Source organism: Rana temporaria, chromosome 7 (assembly GCF_905171775.1).
Source record: "Rana temporaria chromosome 7, aRanTem1.1, whole genome shotgun sequence".
In the NCBI taxonomy this organism is placed as follows: Eukaryota; Metazoa; Chordata; class Amphibia; order Anura; family Ranidae; genus Rana; species Rana temporaria.
The window spans coordinates 37,648,443-37,665,072 of record NC_053495.1 but is presented as its reverse complement, the minus strand read 5'-3'; the positions used below and the strand labels follow the sequence as shown (position 1 = coordinate 37,665,072).

General features: G+C 44.2%; 1 protein-coding gene across 1 annotated transcript in view; it reads right to left on the bottom strand.

Moving 5' to 3' along the window:
- Positions 1–935: 935 nt before the first annotated feature.
- DNAH12 (dynein axonemal heavy chain 12) overlaps positions 936–16,630 on the bottom strand; it is a 156,725-nt gene continuing 141,030 nt past the window's right edge. The window contains exons 66-70 of the mRNA XM_040359238.1: positions 14,046–14,250; positions 10,410–10,547; positions 7,997–8,088; positions 2,781–2,848; positions 936–1,608 (exon numbers count right to left, since the gene is read on the bottom strand). Of these exons, the coding sequence (XP_040215172.1) occupies positions 1,418–1,608; positions 2,781–2,848; positions 7,997–8,088; positions 10,410–10,547; positions 14,046–14,250 (694 nt within the window). The 3' untranslated portion in view covers positions 936–1,417. The remainder of the gene's footprint in view (positions 1,609–2,780; positions 2,849–7,996; positions 8,089–10,409; positions 10,548–14,045; positions 14,251–16,630) is intronic.

The window sequence follows — 16,630 nt, the reverse complement described above, 5'->3', positions numbered from 1 at the left end:
GGTATGTATAGGAGGCATACTAATTGGTCCCAATCAAAACCCACCTAGCCTGTCCTGCCAGCGCTGGAGAAAAAGAGAGAAAGACGCAGAAATTTCAAATCCCTGGACCGGTAAAGCGGCGACCTGATGTCTCACAGCGGGTGATCAGGACCAGGGGTGTGGAAAGAGGGTCCACTGTAAGTTCACCTTAAACATACATTTTAACTTGCCATTTGGTCTCATTCAATAAAGCAGGATAAACAACAACATTTTCAAACTGCAGTAAACCATAGCAGCCAATTAATTATTCCCACTTAACTGATCTGAACACAGCAAACAAAAACTGCATACCCTGTTTCTCCGAAAATAAGCCCTACCCCGAATATAAGACCTAGCGTGAGTTTCTGGGATGGCTGCAATATAAGCCCTACCCCAAAAATAAGCCCTAGTTAAAGTCCTTGTAAAAACTTGTAATCCGTTCTGTAAAAAGATTATATAATGTGCAGTGTGTCTCCCTTTTGTAACTTTATTGTGGAAAATACCTTATTTACAGCACTGCTGGGCACTCACGTGACCTGCCGGTGCTCTTCTCCTCTCCTCCCGGCTGATGTCAGCTGTTTTTTTTTTCAATAAAACTTTATTAAGCCCCTACCCACTGCAGTACTCAGAGTGGGGCTGACGTCATTGGGCATCTTGGTCCCTCCCTCTGCAGTATTTGAGCTCCAGCGGGTCACGTGAGCGGCAAGCGGCACTGTAAATAAGGTATTTTCCACAATAATGTTACACAAGGAGACACACTGCACATGATATTATCTTTTTACAGAACGGATTACATCATTTTATAAGGTCTTTAAACAAAGAATTATTTTTGGGATTACAGAATTTCACAATGCTGACTCCAGAGCAGACAGGGGGAGAAACTTTTTTGTACATACCATAAATAAATAAGACATCCCCTGAAAATAAGCCCTAGTGTGTTTTTTTTAGCCAGAATTAATATAAGACCCGGTCTTATTTTCGGGGAAACACGGGTAGGTAGCAATGGGTTAGTGTACTTTGTCCATCCTAACTGCTATATAAGAAACCTTGTTAAATAATTGTGATTGTCTGGCATGGACAAGATTTCTTAGTGGTAACTACCTGTACATGTGCATTAGAAATTCTGAATTCAGTTATACAGAAAATAATTACACAGATTTTGAAACTAGATATTACATTACACAACAAAGTTATTATATAATGACAGTATAATTTTTCAAGAATTTAAATTTGGGTGTACTACTATTTGGGTATGCTATAAAAATGACGTTACAAGCCAATTCAAGTTATTACTGCACTTGTTTTCTAAAAGTGGCAGTAAAAAAATGATAGATGAGATCTGGTAGAAAGATATGTGCTAAGATCTCTTCTCCAATGTAATTCGTTGGTGAGCATGTTCTTAGTCATCAAGCTGGCAGAGGAGGGCGACCCCTCTCTTTATCCAGTGCTGGACTGGTTTATCTGTTGGCAGCAGCATGGCAATGACAAAGTTGGTGGAATGGCCTGTGGTGGACAGGGTGCCCTTCCGTTCACTGGTCTTGTAAAGAGGACACACGTATGACTTGGTCCTCTTTATATCAGATCTTTTATCTAGAGACACAAAATATAATACATTTTATAGCATATCATCTGAAAATATGGGCATACATTTGGTATTAGATTTCAAGGTACCGTTAGAATAAGCCATATTTCTTTCAGTTTCTACAGTTCTTCCTAATTTAATATGTCATACTTACCTGCTCTGTGCAATGATTTTGCACAGAGCAGCCCAAACCTCCTCCTCTGGGGTCTCCTGCCGGCTCTCCTGACTCCTCCTCTTCAGGCATTGCCCGAATAGGAAGCTTTCCAACTCGATCCTGAGCTGAATTGTCTGAGTTCATAGACATAGAGCTACATAGTTCCCACTGCTACCTCTTTGTCCTGTGTGGAGAGAGAGTTGAGGGAGCTGATGCTCTCAGGCACAGCACTGGATCGAGATTGGGAAGGAAAATGATTTGGGGGCCTGGAAGGGATACTGTTTACAGGACTTTTTACCTCAATGCAGAGAATACATTAAAGAGGAACTGCAGTCTGCTCACATAATTTTAACCCTAAATGAAAATTAAGTCACTCAGCAGGTAGTATCTGTCACTAGGTGAATTTATATGTACAATTAAAGCGGGAGTTCACCCGAAAAACAATTTTTAACATTAGATTGATGCTCATTTTGTGAAGGGGAAACGGGTGTTTTTTTTAAAAATCTAAGCAGTACTTACCGTTTTAGAGATAGATCTTCTCCGCCGCTTCCGGGTATGGTCTTTGGGACTGGGCGTTCCTATCTGATTGACAGGCTTCCGACGGTCGCATACATCGCGTCACGAGTAGCCGAAAGAAGCCGAACGTCGGTGCGGCTCTATACGGCGCCTGCGCACCGACGTTCGGCTACTTTCGGAAAATCGTGACGCGATGTATGCGATTGTCGGAAGCCTGTCAATCAAATAGGAACGCCCAGTCCCGCAGCCCATACCCGGAAGCGGCGGAGAAGATCGCTCTCTAAAACGGTAAGTACTGCTTTGATTTAAAAAAAAACACCCGATTCCCCTTGACAAAATGAGCATCAATCTAATGTTAAAAATTAAGTTTTTGGGTGAACCTCCACTTTAACATGTTTGACTAGAGAGTCATTTATTCAACATCACAGCAATAGATGTTTTATAAAATGTTTTACCTGTAGTAACATTAGATAAAATACAGAATAATCATTTATCATACAATTCACTTACTTGGTTTTATCCAGATTATCGGCACCAAGTCAAATAAGATTTTGGGCTGTTGTTCTGCCATCACGCCACTATGGAGGTTCATTCAAAAAACAAAGAAAGAAAACCAAATCAGACAACATTTACAAAGTTGGATGAAAATAGCATGACAGAAAAGCATAGTACAGGCATACCCCACTTTTAAGTACACAATGTGGTTTATTTACTAAAGCTGGAAAGCGCAAAATCAGGCTCACTTCTGCATAGAAACCAATGAGCTTCTAACCCCAGCTTGTTCAATTAAGCCTGGTAATAAAACCTGGAAGCTCATTCGTTTCTATGCAGAAGTGAGCCTGATTTTGCGCTTTCCAGCTTTAGTAAATAAACCCCATTGTGTACTTAAAAGTAGTAATCTGGGGATTGATTGGCTGCAGTCTGCTTACTGTGATCAAAACAGACAGTTCCTCTTGTTTTGAAAATTCAATATTACTGCATAGATTAAAATGGACATATGTCCCAACTTTATGAGATGAGAAAGAGGGACTTCTAGCACAATACAGTGGGCCAGATTCTCAAAAGAGATACGACGGCGTATCTACTGATACACCGTCGTATCTCTGTTTTTGGCCCGGGTATCTATGCGTCCGATTCCTAGAATCATTTACGCATAGATATGGCGTAGATCCGACAGGTGTAAGTCACTTACACCGTCGGATCTTAGATGTAATTCTACGCTGGCCGCTAGGTGGCGTTTACGTTGATTTCTCATTTGACTATGCAAATGAGCCTGATACGCCGATTCCCGAGCCGCCTCGTTGTCGTTTACGTCGTTTCCGTAAGCGTAAGGTTACCCCTGCTATATGAGGGGTAACCTTACGTCGGTCCGCCGTATGCCATGTTAAGTATGGCCGTCGGGACAGCGTCGGGTTTTTCCGTCGTTTACGCAACTCGTCGCAAATAGGGCTGTGCGTTAATTACATTCACGTCGCAACCAATGTATTTGCGGCGTACTACGGAGCATGCGCAGTGGCCTACGTTTAAGGCCGACGCATGCGCAGTTCGTTCGGCACGGGGGCGCACTTAATTTAAATACAAGCCGCACCCTTTGATTTACGCGGGGATACGCCGGGCCATTTAGACTACGCCGCCGCAAATTACGGAGCAAGTGCTTGGAGAAGATTGCCAGCATGACCAGAGTTTGATACTTATGTATTTTACACATAACTCACCCTGAACTGTGATTTGCATGATAAGGAACCAGTACTTTTATATGTGGTAAAGTCCACGGGGGTAGTGTTTGATTGACTAAAGCTTGGAAAACACTGAGACCATCATCTTTTAACCACTTGCTGACGGCCGTACGACTTTGTACGGCCTCAGCGCGGCTCCCAATCTCTAACAGGCCGTGTTTTTACGGCCTCTCCTTTACACGTTCCCCGCGCGCGCTCCCGAGCGCGCGGCGGGGAACTTCTGTACTGGCCGTGTCCCTTGGACACAGCCAGTCACAGATCGCCGTGAACGGCCAATCGGAGCGGCCGTTTCCTAGGCGATCTGTGCGGCCAATGAGAGATGATCTCATATGTTTACATATGAGATCATCTCTCATTCCCGGCTCTCGCAGACAGCGGTGCTGTCAGGGGAGAGAGGAGACGGATCTGTGTCTCTTGTACATAGAGACATAGATCGGTCACCCCCCCAGTCACCCCCCCTCCCCCACAGTTAGAACACTAATTAGGGTACACATTTAACCCCTTCCTCACCCCCTAGTGTTAACCCTTCCCTGCCAGTCACATTTATACAGTAATTAGTGCATATTTATAGCACTGATTGCAGTATAAATGTGAATGGCGCCAAAAATGTGTCAAAAGTGTCCGATGTGTCCGCCATAACGGCGCAGTCCCAATAAAAATCGCAGATCGCCGCCATTTCTAGTAAAAAAAAAGCATTTATACAGTAATTAGTGCATATTTATAGCACTGATTGCAGTATAAATGTGAATGGCGCCAAAAATGTGTCAAAAGTGTCCGATGTGTCCGCCATAACGTCGCAGTCCCAATAAAAATCGCAGATCGCCGCCATTTCTAGTAAAAAAAAAAATTTATACAGTAATTAGTGCATATTTATAGCACTGATTGCAGTATAAATGTGAATGGCGCCAAAAATGTGTCAAAAGTGTCCGATGTGTCCGCCATAACGTCGCAGTCCCAATAAAAATCGCAGATCGCCGCCATTTCTAGTAAAAAAAAATAAAAAAAAATAATAATAATTCTGTCCCTTATTTTGTAGGCGCTATAACTTTTGCGCAAACCAGTCGCTTATTGCGATTTTTTTTTTTTTTACTAAAAATATGTAGAATACGTATCGGCCTAGACTGAGGATAAAAAAAAAAACGTAAAAAAAAAAATTGAGCTATTTATTATAGCAACAAAGTAAAAATATTTTATTTCTTTTCAAAATTGTCGCTCTATTTTTGTTTATAGCGCAAAAAATAAAAACCGCAGAGGTGATCAAATACCACCAAAAGAAAGCTCTATTTGTGGGGAAAAAAGGACGTTAATTTTGTTTGGGAGCCACGTCGCACGACCGCGCAATTGTCAGTTAAAGCGACGCAGTGCCGAATCGCAAAAAGTCCTCTGGTCAGGAAGGGGTTTAAGTGCCCAGTAAGGAAGTGGTTAAGTACATGTGACATGTGAAACTTAGATGACCTGTCTTAGTTACAAATTTGAAAGTCATATTGCACACATAATATACCATATACCAGAGATATGCAATTAGCACAAAACTACAAGTCCCATCATGCCTCTGGGTGTCATGCTTGTGGCTGTCAGAGTCTTACTATGCCTCATGGGACTTGTAGTTCTGCAACAGCTGGAGGTCCGCTAATTGCATATCCCTGCCATATACCTAGGCATAAGGAAAAAATGGGAGAGTGCCCTCTGGTGTTAGTTTAGGTGTATAGCTATAAGATGTCACTTTAGTAAATCACTGCTACTCTGTTGCCCCTGGAAGAAATCCCGTTGGATGAAACGTACATAGGGCAGAGCTCAGCGGTGACGTCAGCATGTCTGTCTGGAGAGCCGGTGGCTGTGTGATATGTTCTATGATATTGTTTTGCTTATGAGTACCCATCAATTTTATCAATAAATTGGTTTTAACTGTACTTCACTATGGTATTTCCTTGCTTCCTTCCGACTATGTATTGAAGAGGAGTTCCTCCCCCCACGAAAACAAATAAAAGTCAGCCGCTACGAATACTGTAGCTGCTGACTTTTAAGATTAGGACACTTACTTATCCAGGGTTTCCACGATGTCGGCACCCCAGCCGATTTTACAATCGTCTTTTGGGTGCTGCCGCCGCTCTCTTTTTTCTCGTCAGGAGTCTCAATTTCCTTGTCGTGTTTCTCGTCGGGCTGGTTTACGACGAGAAACACGTTCCTGTGTATATAGTATAAAAAAGCCGCGCCATGGCGCGGCTTTTTTATACTATATATTGCTTTGTTTTTCCAACGTCAGCTGCTGCCTATAGACTCTGTGGTGGAAGCGCGTTTTTTTGTTTTTCCACGTTCCTGTGTATGCTTAGAAACCCGCGCATGCTCAGAATAAAGTATGAGACGGGAGCGCACCTTCGGTAAAAGTAGCGTTCGTAATGGAGATAGCACATTCGTCACGATGTAACAGACTGAAAAGCGCAAATCGTCTCTCACCAAACTTTTACTAACACGCGGTAACACGAGATTAGCAAAAGCAGCCCCAAGGGTGGCGCCCTTCCCCTTTATAGTGCCGTCCTACATGTTGTACGTCACCGCGTTTGAGAACGACGAGATTTTGTCTTGGCAGTGTGTATGCAAGGAAAGCTTGACAAGAATCTCGTCGAGGAAAACGATGTTTCTTTTACGACGAGATTCTCGGTCGTGTGTACGAGGCCTAAGAGAGGGAGCTGGAGCCATCCATCCAGGCGGAATATATCATTTGAAAGCGTTGTTAGATCTGTTGAGATTGGGGGTGTCAATGTTTGGTAAGCTGATTTATTTGTATAACCCCTTAATGCCCGCCGCACAACTATTTACGTCCGCAGAATGGCACGGACAGGCAGAAGGACGTATATATACGTCCTTGCCTTCTAGCGGGTGGGGGGTCCGATCGGGACCCCCTCCGCTGCGTGCGGAGGGCGGGTTCCCTCGGGGAGCGATCCGGGACGACGGCGCGGCTATTCGTTTATAGCCGCTCCGTCGTGATCGCTCCCCAGAGCTGAAGCACGGGGAGAGCCGTATGTAAACACGGCTTCCCCGTGCTTCACTGTGGCGGCGGATCGATCAAGTGATCCCTTTTATAAGGGAGACTCGATCGATGACGTCAGTCCTACAGCCACACCCCCCTACAGTTGTAAACACACACTAAGTGAACACTAACCCCTACAGCGCCCCCTGTGGTTAACTCCCAAACTGCAACTGTCATTTTCACAATAAACAATGCAATTTAAATGCATTTTTTGCTGTGAAAATGACAATGGTCCCAAAAATGTGTCAAAATTGTCCGAAGTGTCCGCCATAATGTCGCAGTCACGAAAAAAATCGATGATCGCCGCCAATAGTAGTAAAAAAAAGATAATGAATAAAAATGCAATAAAACTATCCCCTATTTTGTAAACGCTATAAATTTTGCGCAAACCAATCGATAAACGCGTATTGCGATTTTTTTTACCAAAAATAGGTAGAAGAATACGTATCGGCCTAAACTGAGGAAAAAAAATTTTTTATATATGTTTTTGGGGGATATTTATTATAGCAAAAAGTAAAAAATATTGTTTTTTTTTCAAAATTGACGCTCTATTTTTGTTTATAGCGCAAAAAAACCCTGCAGAGGTGATCAAATACCACCAAAAGAAAGCTCTATTTGTGGGGAAAAAAGGACACCAATTTTGTTTGGGAGCCACGTCGCACGACCGCGCAATTGTCTGTTAAAGCGACGCAGTGCCGAATCGCAAAACCTGGCCTGGGCATTTATCTGCAAAATGGTCCGGGGCTTAAGTGGATAAGGTGGCTGGTGCACATTTGGTGTAAAGAGTTTGTATTCACGGTGGACTACCTGAGTTTGCGTTAGAATTTTTTACTTAAATCTAATTTGATAATATTATGATTTCTGCAGTCTTTATGACTTATGATTTATGTGATAGCGCAACACTATATTTGGAAATAATTGAATAAGGAAAAAACATGTCGCAAGAACATTGAATCACTGACCTCTTCTTGTCCCACCGAGCTCCATCCAAAAATAATCCGTTAATATAAACACCATCTTCTGGAGAGGTGTCAGAAGTATCCATAGGTAGAACCTGAGGATTTGAATACATTTGGTAAGTATTATGGGATTTTTTGTAAAATACTTTTCTCTGAGTTCATTAAAGGCCACAGCAGACCTTCACAACAGATGGTGGCAACATCAAACTCATCCGTCATGAAGATCTTCTGTGTCCTTCATTAAACGGAAGAGAAAATAATATGCTGATAATAATATCACAATGTCACCATTTCCTAAGGCTAATGGCTTAGCTAGATGACTACATTACAAAATCCACTAATTCCATCAATGATCTTACACGCTAACATTTAGTGGATAGCAGCCCATCCATGCGGCCAGAGATGTTTTTCAAACTATTATTTCTAAGTTAACAGCGGGATTTAAATATCTCATTGCCAAGACCAACTCAGGAAGAAATCTGATCATTGGCGGTCTGTCCATAGAGGGCGCACGGGTGCTGCCTCCCCTATCCATGCATCTGGCCCCCTGATCTACATATCAGGCCACCGGACTATAAATTCCAATGTGGGGTGGGTGAATTTTTGAAGAACCTGATTTGAGCCAGAGGCTCTAATAGGCTTCAAAAATGGGCGGGCTCGGAGTTCAGAGCATTGCACTCCAAGCTAATTTTCGCTATTTTCACACTAATGTTCCTTCCCGAAAATCAGGAGGCAGGTCGTGAGACCTGTTTCCCAATTGGCCAAAGCGGCAAGCGATCCTATTGGATGCCTATCGCTTAGATGGAAGAGAGAGGAGACACACAGCGGAGGAATTCCGCTGGAGGAGCGGATGCAGGACCCGCTGCCTTCACCCCCGCCGCCTGCAAGGACCATGCTGGAGGACACCACAGCCCACCACCTAGATCGGGTTAGTTTATGTCATTAAAAACGATCGTGTGTGGGCTCCAGAGCATTTTTCACGATGTAAAAAATGGGCATTAATATTTTCGAACATGCTCTAATTTTTCACGACGTTTTTAACGTCGTAAAAAATAGTCGTGTGTGGGCTTTAACGACGTGAAAAAAACGCGCATGCTCAGAAGCAAGTTATGAGACGGGAGCGCTCGTTCTGGTAAAACTACCGTTCGTAATGGAGTAAGCACATTCATCACGCTGTAACAGACTGAAAAGCGCGAATCGTCTTTTACTAACACGAAATCAGCAAAAGCAGCCCAAAGGGTGGCGCCATTCGAATGGAACTTCCCCTTTATAGTGCCGTCGTACGTGTTGTACGTCACAGCGCTTTGCTAAAGCATTTTTTTCCACGATCGTGTGTAGGCAAGGCCGTTTTAATGATCGGGTTGAAAAAAACTTTGGCCCGGATTCAGAGAGCAATGGCGTCTGCGTAACCATATTTACGCAGCGCAATTGCTTACTTGCGCCGGCGTAACGAGTTCTCCTGATTCAGAGAGCTCGTTACGCCGACTGCAGCCTAAGATATGCGTGGCATAAGGCTCTTATGCCCGCATATCTTAGGCTGCATTCTTACGCTGGCCGCTAGGTGGCGTTCCCGTTGTGGTTAGCGTATAGTATGCAAATTGCATACTAACGCCGATTCACAACGTTACGTGAGCCCTGCGTACGCAGTTTACGTCGTTTGCGTACGGCGGTTTTAGCGTAAGGCTGCCCCTGCTATTAGCAGGGGCAGCCAATGCTACGTATACCCGTCGTTCCCGCGTCGCGAAATTTGAAATTTACGTAGTTTGCGTAAGTGAATCGTGAATGGCGCTGCACGCCATTCACGTTCACTTTGAAGCAAATGACGTCCTTGCGACGTCATTTACCGCAATGCACGTCGGGAAAGTTTCCCGACGGAGCATGCGCTCTACGCTCGGCGCGGGAACACGCCTAATTTAAATGATTCCCGCCCCCCTACGGGATCATTTACATTAGGCGCCCTTACGCAGGGCATTTTTGAAGAGCGCCCACGCAAATTACGTGGCTACTGCTTCATGAATGAAGCGTAGCGCAAATAATTTGCGTAGGCGCAGGGGAAAAAGGGTACACTGCGCCTGCGTATGGAGCGCGCAGCTGTACCTGAATCTACCCCTTTGTTTTTTCTAGACCATTAAAAATTTCATTTTTTACATCCTAAAAAACGGTCGGTGTACGCGGCATTAGAATGTAATCTCCTTGAGGCCAAGGACTGATGTGAATGTGCAGTGTGTGAATTGGCAATGCCATTAAAATGCTTGTGATCATTTTATTTTTGTATTATTCATTATTTATTAAATAGTAATAAATATATTTATTATAAACTAATTGATATGCTTATTTTGCACAATTAAAAGGCTCAAAAGATGAAGTGGATACAATAGCAATTATCTAACATTACAGCACACAACTGTGAACCCACCTGAAATTCATACCCCAGAAGATCAATGGGAATTTGGTATTTTCTGGCATAGTTCTGCATGCCTCCGGTTAAAAACGCTTGTGTGAAGAAGAACCCTGAGAGCCAAAATACATGCGGCTTACCGGAGTCACACCAGTTCTAGAACAAATCACATATCACATGAATACTTCAGATTGGAATTGCAGATCATGTAAATGTAAAAGCAGATATCACAATGACACAATCATTACAACAACAAATAAATTATTACATTCAATATGTTATAATACTTTATGCCCTGATGTATAATGAAAAATGTATAATCATATATTTAATTTTTTATGGTTGAACTGGTTGGACTTGTGTCTTTTTTCAACCTGACTAAATATGTAACTATATGTATAAGAATGTATAATGATTTGTAATAAAATGGCAGCACAGTGGCTAAGTGATTATCACTTCTGCCTAGCCGCATTAAAGTGGCTGTAAACCCCTTTAACCTACAGGTAAGCCTAGATTAAGGCCTCGTACACACGATAGGGCTTCACGATTCTGGACAAAATGAGAATCGCAATTCTTTTGCTTAGACTAAAGATCACGATTCTCAAAAATTGATTGCCAGAAACCCCCCCCCCCCCCCCCCCCCAAAATAAATAAACCTGTGATTTATTTGAAAATACGAATATGTAAAAAACAGACCAGTGATATGTCTATAATGTTAAAAACCAAATAACTCCTTTGAAAAAAGCAGAATCAAACTTTGATTCTGCTTTTTTCATAGAAGTTATATGGTCTTTAACAATATAGACATATCACTGGTCTGTTTTTTATACATCAGAAGCAGTACCGCCGGCAACCACTGGGTGGCGCATGGTTACACACAGTTGTACAGAACTGTGAGAACGATAAATACATCAGAAGCAATACCGCCGGCAACCACTGGGTGGCGCATGGATACACACTAGAGTTGTATTGAACTGTGAGAGAAGCACAGGCTACTGACGTCTGTTCCGATATCGGCGGCATTTGCGTTCCACGCTGGTTACGTGGAATGGCGGTGACACATAAGAATCACGGGTCATCCTGCGGGGAGATCGCAGGCGGAGAGAATCGAGATCGCGATTCTCTCCGCGATTAATCGTGCAGCTCTAACACACGATAGGTTAACCAGAGGACAACGGTCTGATGGACCGTTTTCATCGGTCCAAACCGATCGTGTGTAGGCCCCATAGGTTATTTAACCATAGGTTAAAAAAAAGCCAACCGATGGATTCCTAACTGATGGGAAAAAAACGATCGTTAGTAGGCACAACCATCGGTTAAAAATCCAGGCATGCTCAGAATCAAGTCGACGCATGCTTGGAAGCATTGAACTTTTTTCAGCACGTCGTTGAGTTTTACGTCACCGCGTTCTGACACAATCGTTTTTTTAACCGATGGTGTGTAGGCGTGACGGTTCATCAGTCAGCTTTATCGGTTAACCGATGAAAACGGTCCATCAGACCGTTCTCATCGGATGGACTGATCGTGTGTACGAGGCTTAAGGCTTACCTGTAGGTGCAACAAATATCTCCCAAACCTAAAAGGGCTTAGAGAATATTTGCAGAAAAGACAGGCACTGATGTCTACGGCGCATGCGCGATCATGCCGTTAGTGGCGGCACTTGCGCATGCGTCATCGCTGCTCCGGCCAGTCACAGCGTCTGAGCAGCGATATCTGGAAGTCACTCCGGGTATCATGGCGGCGGCGGGGGAGGTATCCGAGGACCGCTGCGGGGGCTTCTATCTCAGGTAAGTAATTCATAATGAGCTGGTATGCTAGGCATACTAGCTCATTATGCCTTTGTCTTGCAGGTTTTTTTTTTATTATTATTATTTTTAAAGAGGGTTTACTTCCTCTTTAAAGTTGCCTGTACGAATCCCAACCATGACACTCCATGCCAGAAGTTTGCATGTTCTTCCTGTGTCCGGATTGGGTTTCCTCCCTGCAAAGAAGAATGGAAAAAACTGTCTAACAATAGGTGTGCCAAGCTTGTAGCATCATACTCAAAGAGACTCGAGGCTGTAATTGGTGCCAAAGGTGCTTCAACAAAGTATTGAGCAAATGCTGTGGATACTTATGTACATGTGACTTTAATTTTATAATTTTTTTTTATAAATGTGCAAAGATTTCAAACAAACTTCTTTCACATTGTCATTATGGGGTGTTTGTAGAATTTTGAGGAAAATAATGAATTTAATCCATTTTAGAATAAGGCTGTAACATAACAAAATTTGAAAAATTTGAAGAGCTGGAAATACTTTTGAAGCTTTTTTACAAGCTTTTTCAAAGCGTTTTTGAAATGCATTACAAGCGGTTTTTACAGCTTCAGGCATTTTTGTTTGGCCAATTTAAGCACTAGGAGGGAAGATAGGGAGAAGAAATTGGGGGTGGAGAGATGCTATTTAACTACTTGCCGACCAGCCGCCGCAGTTATACTGCGGCAGGTCGGCTCCCCTGCGCGAGAGCACGCAGCTATACATCACTTCGCGAAGCGGCCACTAGGGGCACGCGCCCCCCGCTCGTCCCTGATCCCGACGCGCGTGCCGGGCACCCGTGATTGCTCGTTACAACACACAGCTCCCGGTCCTGTCAGGGGGAGAAATGCCTGACCGTCTGTTCATACAATGTCTGAACAGCGACCAGTCATTTCCCCATGTCAGTCCACCCCCCCTACAGTTAGAACACACCCAGGGAACATACTTAACCCCTTCCCCGCCCCCTAGTGTTAACCCCTTCACTGCCAGTGGCATTTTTATAGTAATCCAATGCATTTTTATAGCACTGATCGCTATAAAAATGCCAATGGTCCCATCCCAGTGTTCGCCATTATGACGCAGTACCGAAAAAAAAATCGCTGATCGCCGCCATTACTAAAAAAAAATATTAATAAAAATGACATAAAACTACCCCCCATTTTGTAAACGCTATAACTTTTGCGCAAACCAATCAATAAACGTTTATTGCGATTTTTTTTTTTTTACGAAAAATATGTAGAAGAATCCGTATCGGCCTAAACTGAGGAAAACATTTTTTTTTATATATTTTTGGGGGATATTTATTATAGCAAAAAGTAAAAAATAGTAATTTTTTTCAAAATTGTCGCTCTATTTTTGTTTATAGCGCAAAAACGAAAAACCGCAGAGGTGATCAAATACCACCAAAAGAAAGCTCTATTTGTGGGAAAAAAACAACGCCAATTTTGTTTGGGAGCCACGTCGCACGACCGCGCAATTGTCAGTTAAAGCGACGCAGTGCCGAATCGCAAAAAGTGCTCTGGTGTTTGACCAGCAATATGGTCCGGGGGTTAAGTGATTAAGCATTTTTCAGGCGTTTTACGGGTGTTTTTGAGCGTTTTTCTGCTCGAGTCAGGTGTTTCTATTAAAGTCTATGCGGCCGAAAAACGCTTGTAATCTGCAAAGAAATAAGCTCATGCACTTTTTTAAACGTCAGGCATTTTGCTTCAGGCGACAAAACGCTCATATGTGAACAGGCGCCATTGAAATGAATGGGATTTTGCTTGTTGGGTGTTTTGGAACTTTTGAGATGAGAGTTTTACATGGTGAAAAAGCTCAGGTGTGAATGCAGCCTAAATAAAATTAGCTATGTGTTTCTTACCTGTAAGAACTTCAGCCGGGCCAGGAAATCATTGATGTAACTTCCCAGAGGTTTTAGGCTCGGGTAAGAACGTCTGGCCCACGTTTCAGGAACTTTCCCTACAATTAAACTGCTAGACAGAGCCTCCAGTTCTGAATCCATCACCACCAGACCCTTGATGGCTTTCTGTAGATTTTGTAGTGTGGTCCGGATAGTTCGGATTAAACTAGAAATATGGAAAGAAAGTATAAAATATATTTGTAAGTAAAGAACCAGAAATTTAGGATTTTTTTTCAAGGGCAACGTAGGACTTTTTAAAAAATATGTAGCATACAAAAAAATGGGCTGTGTGCATGCAACATGTTTGAATGTCTAATGCCGCGTACACACGATCATTTTTCGGGTTCTAAAAAAATTAGGTTTTTCAGGCTCTAGAAAAAACAATGGGCCAGATTCAAGAAGCAATTGCGCCTGTGTAACCATAGGTTACACAGCGCAATTGCTTACTTGCTCCGGCGTAGCGAATGCTCCCGATTCAGGAACATCGCTACGCCGACTGCAGCCTAAAATCTGCGTGGCATAAGGCTCTTATGCCACGCAGATTTTAGGCTGCATTCTTGAGTTGGCCGCTAGGGGGCGCTCCCATTGTCATCTGTGTATAGTATGCAAATTGCATACTAACACCGATTCACAACGTTGCGCGAGCCCTGCGTACGCAAATTACGTAGTTTGCGTACGTCGGGTTTCGCGTAAGGTTACACATCCTAATAGCAGGCGCAGCCAATGCTATAGGATACCCACGTTCCCGCGTCGCGATATTTAAAATCTACGTCGTTTGCGTAAGTGAATCGTGAATGGCGCTGGACGCCATTCACGTTCACTTTGAAGCAAATTACGTCCTTGCGACGTCATTTGCCGCAATGCACGTCGGGAAAGTTTCCCGACGGAGCATGCGCTCTACGCTCGGCGCGCCTAATTTAGATCATTTACATTGCGCGCGCTTACACCGGGCAATTTTGCCGGCGCGCCCTCGCAATTTACGGAGCTACTGCTCGGTGAATCGAGGGCAGCGCAAAATATTTGCGGGGGCGCAGGGCAAAATCGTTGCCCTGTGCCTCCGCAAATAAAGCGCAAATGTACCTGAATCTGGGCCAATGTTTTTTTCAACTTGATCATTAAAACGGCCTTGCCTACACACGACCGTGAAAAAAATTGCTCTAACAAAGAGCGGTGATGTACAACGCGTACGACAGCACTATAAAGGGGAAGTTCCGTTCGGATGACGCCACCCTTGGGGCTGCTTTAGCTGGTTTTGTGTTAGTAAAAGATGATTCGCGCTTTTCTGTCTGTTACAGCGAGATGAATGTGCTTACTCCATTACGAACGGTAGTTTTACCAGAACGAGCGCTCCCGTCTCATAACTTGCTTCTGAGCATGCGCGGATTTTTTCACGTCATGAGATGCTCACAGTAACCAATCACAAGTTAAGCCTCGTACACACGATCAGTTCAATCTGATGAGAACGGACCGATGGACCGCTTTCATCGGTTAACCGATGAAGCTGACTGATGGTCCGTCGCGCCTACACACCATCGGTTAAAAAAACGATCGTGTCAGAACGCGGTGACGTAAAACGCAACGACGTGCTGAAAAAAAAAGTTCAATTCCTTTTGCTGTCAGTAAAAAACCTGAAGAGGGAATGGCAGCATGGCTTACCGGCGCTGTGTATGTCTATGGATGCACACAGCCGATTCGGGAGCACGCTCCAGTGTGGGGGAGACTGCCAAAGAGGAGGTAAGGAACCGCACTGTGCAATATTTTTGTACAAAACAGGCAAGTATGACCTCTTTTTTAGTTTAAAGCGGAGTTCCACCCAAAAGTGGAACTTCCGCTTAATCCACTCCTCGCCCCCTTAGGCCGCGTACAGACGAGCATACATGTACGATGAAACCGGTCCGCCGGACCGTTTTCACCGTACATGTATGCCCGGGGATTTCTGTATGGTGGCTGTACTCACCATCATACAGAAATCCGCGCGTAAACAATATGCGGGGCGTGTCCGCGCCGTCGCCGCGACGATGATGCGGCGACGTGGGCGGCCCTGCCAGTTAAATGCTTCCACACATGCGTCGAAGTCATTCGACGCATGCGAGGGATGGCGGGAGCTCGGACATGTACAGTAGGTCTGTACAGACGACCGAACATATCCGAGGGGACAGGATTCCAGCGGGCTGTTTTAAAACAAGTCCGGAAATATTTGCCCGCTGGGAAAAGGCCCGGCGGGCAAATGTTTGCTGGAATCCTGCACGCTCGGGCCTACACACGACCGAACATGTCTGCTGAAACTGGTCCGCGGACCAGTTTCAGCAGACATGTTCGGTCGTCTGTACGGGGCCTTACATGCCACATTTGGCATGTCATTTTTTTTGGGAGGGAGTGGGGGCTTCAGGAGGAGTGGGACTTCCTGTCCCACTTCCTCCTTCTGCCGAGGGGCTGCTAAGGCAAACGCCTGTCCAATCGGATGGTGCAGCGCCGCTCGTGCATGCGCAGTGGGTGCCCGGCCGTGAAGCCGAAAGCTGTCACGGCCAGGTGCCCACACTTAGAAT